This window comes from Leptosomus discolor, chromosome 1 (assembly GCF_034619465.1).
Source record: "Leptosomus discolor isolate bLepDis1 chromosome 1, bLepDis1.hap2, whole genome shotgun sequence".
NCBI classification, from domain to species: Eukaryota; Metazoa; Chordata; class Aves; order Leptosomiformes; family Leptosomidae; genus Leptosomus; species Leptosomus discolor.
This window is the reverse complement of record NC_141391.1, coordinates 151,483,790-151,485,688: the sequence shown is the minus strand read 5'-3', so window position 1 is coordinate 151,485,688 and position 1,899 is coordinate 151,483,790. Positions and strand designations below refer to the sequence as shown.

General features: G+C 48.3%; 1 protein-coding gene across 1 annotated transcript; it reads right to left on the bottom strand.

Annotated features, from left to right (window-relative positions):
• Positions 1-272: 272 nt before the first annotated feature.
• NINJ2 (ninjurin 2) lies at positions 273-1,111 on the bottom strand. The gene is made up of 2 exons (XM_009951542.2): positions 874-1,111; positions 273-436 (listed from the first exon to the last, which is right to left on the bottom strand). Exons 1-2 carry the CDS (start codon positions 1,070-1,072, stop codon positions 273-275), a joined length of 363 nt encoding a protein of 120 aa, XP_009949844.2. The 5' UTR covers positions 1,073-1,111.
• Between the last annotated feature and the right edge of the window lie 788 nt (positions 1,112-1,899).

Sequence of the window (1,899 nt, the reverse complement as noted above, 5' to 3'; positions counted from 1 at the left end):
GAAAACCAGTTGCTGCTGATAAATCCCAGCAGACGGGATGTTTGGTGTTCTTGCTTTAAAGACCAAGCAAGGAGAAATTCTTCTCTGAGTGACTTTGTTCAATGGCCCCTGATGCTTGTGGGACAACAACATGCCTCTGCAAATGCTTTGTTAATTTATGCAGCTTTGTCTTCTCCACCTTGCAATGATGTCTTTTGAGGCTGAGAGCCCCTACAGGGGCTGGCAGTGATGGGAACTCACCCCTTTCTTACCTGACTTCATTGCCCCATGACTTAATAAGGTCGAAAATTCCTGGTAGGGTAGAGGCCAGTCTTCTGCACCCCAAAGGCTGTGATGAAGATGTTGAGGACAACCGTGATGAAGATGAGAGCTGTGGCAGCATTGTTGAGTATATTCAGGCGGGGTTGCTTTGCAACATCATTCAGGTTCAAACGAGCTGTGCAACACAATGCAAAAAGAAAGGGAGATTCACAGCTTGACTCCAAGCCTTCCCTGCCTGGCAAATGTCCATGGTGCCCCTGGGCACTGTGGCCACAGAGCTGGGGAAGTAGCCCCAGAAATTTTACAGGGGCCACAGCTTGCCCTAGGACAACATAGGAGGATGGAGCAGAGGAAAAACATCTAAGAGTAAGTGCCCAGAGCTGTTGTGCAAGAAGAAAAACCAACCCACTCACCACTTTCAAAAGCAGTAACACAGACTACCCCACCACCTATGTCAAGCTGTCTTCAACCCTCCCGTAGTCCTGGTTGGAGCCAGGGGGAATGATTTGGGTGAAGAGGCTTCTTCCTTCCACCCCCATGCCAGCCAAGCCATGGGGTGCCTTGCCCCTGCAGCACCCTGCGAGGGTGCACGCGTCTTGGAGGCCACCTTACCAATGATGATGAGGAGAATCCCGATCATCACCTGGAAGAAGAGGGAGATGCTGATGAGCACGATGAGGGTAGTGTAGTACTGGAAGGAAGGCCCTTGCTCCAGCACCGCTTTGAGCTGCGTGACATTCGCCATGAACAGCGCCACGTCCAGCATGCTCTCTGCCACGCTCTTCTTCGTTGCGTAGTGGTTGATGTTCATTGGCCCGTTAGTCCGGAGCTGAGTGTTCACACCCTGGGGAGACAGGAGAAACCACATGAACTGGGACGATTGCTGAGCCAACAGATCTATCCATGTCGAACGGGCTGCTGCCTCCCCACAGGGTTTATCTAGAAAGCCTGGGAAAGAATCAGTTGTGTGTTTTAAATGTGTTGAGAGTGCCCAGTTTCTCCTCACAGTCGCCTCGTGATATTAATAGGAACAAGATACTTGTGGTGATCAAAAGCTCAGCAAGGTTAGAAAAACATTGTGTATTTTTGTGGAAAACAAGCTTGTCCAGAGTTACAATAATGTAGATTTCCCAGAGCCAGGGATTTTGTGAGGAATATTAAATTCTCTTCCTTCAGGGCACAGACAAGCCTCAAACTTACAGGGGGTTAGAAAGGGATCTTCTCTTTGGGTCGGGTGTTCAGAGGACTGTCAGTGGCTGGGCTTTGTATCTCCTCTGAACGCTTTTTGCTGGCTACTGACTTAGACCAGATCCCAGAGCAGATGGGATACCCCACATTTTTGTTCCTGAAACCAGGGGCACTATTTCTTCAAAACATCAGACACTGATGACAAGCGGTGGGATCAATCACACCTAACTTTAACTAATCATTCAGGCACGTTTTTTTGTCAGTGGAAAGAAACAGGTATTTACAAGGGGTAAATCACCTGGTTGCCCTTAACCTAATTGCAAGCTGCAGGTCATTTGACTGCTTTTAGCCATCCACTTTTTCTCTGCCTTCCTTGTTAAGTGAGCTCCCTTGTTAGCTGTCTTGACCCAAATGATGAAAAAAGAAAGATAGAAAAGCAGACAATAGTTT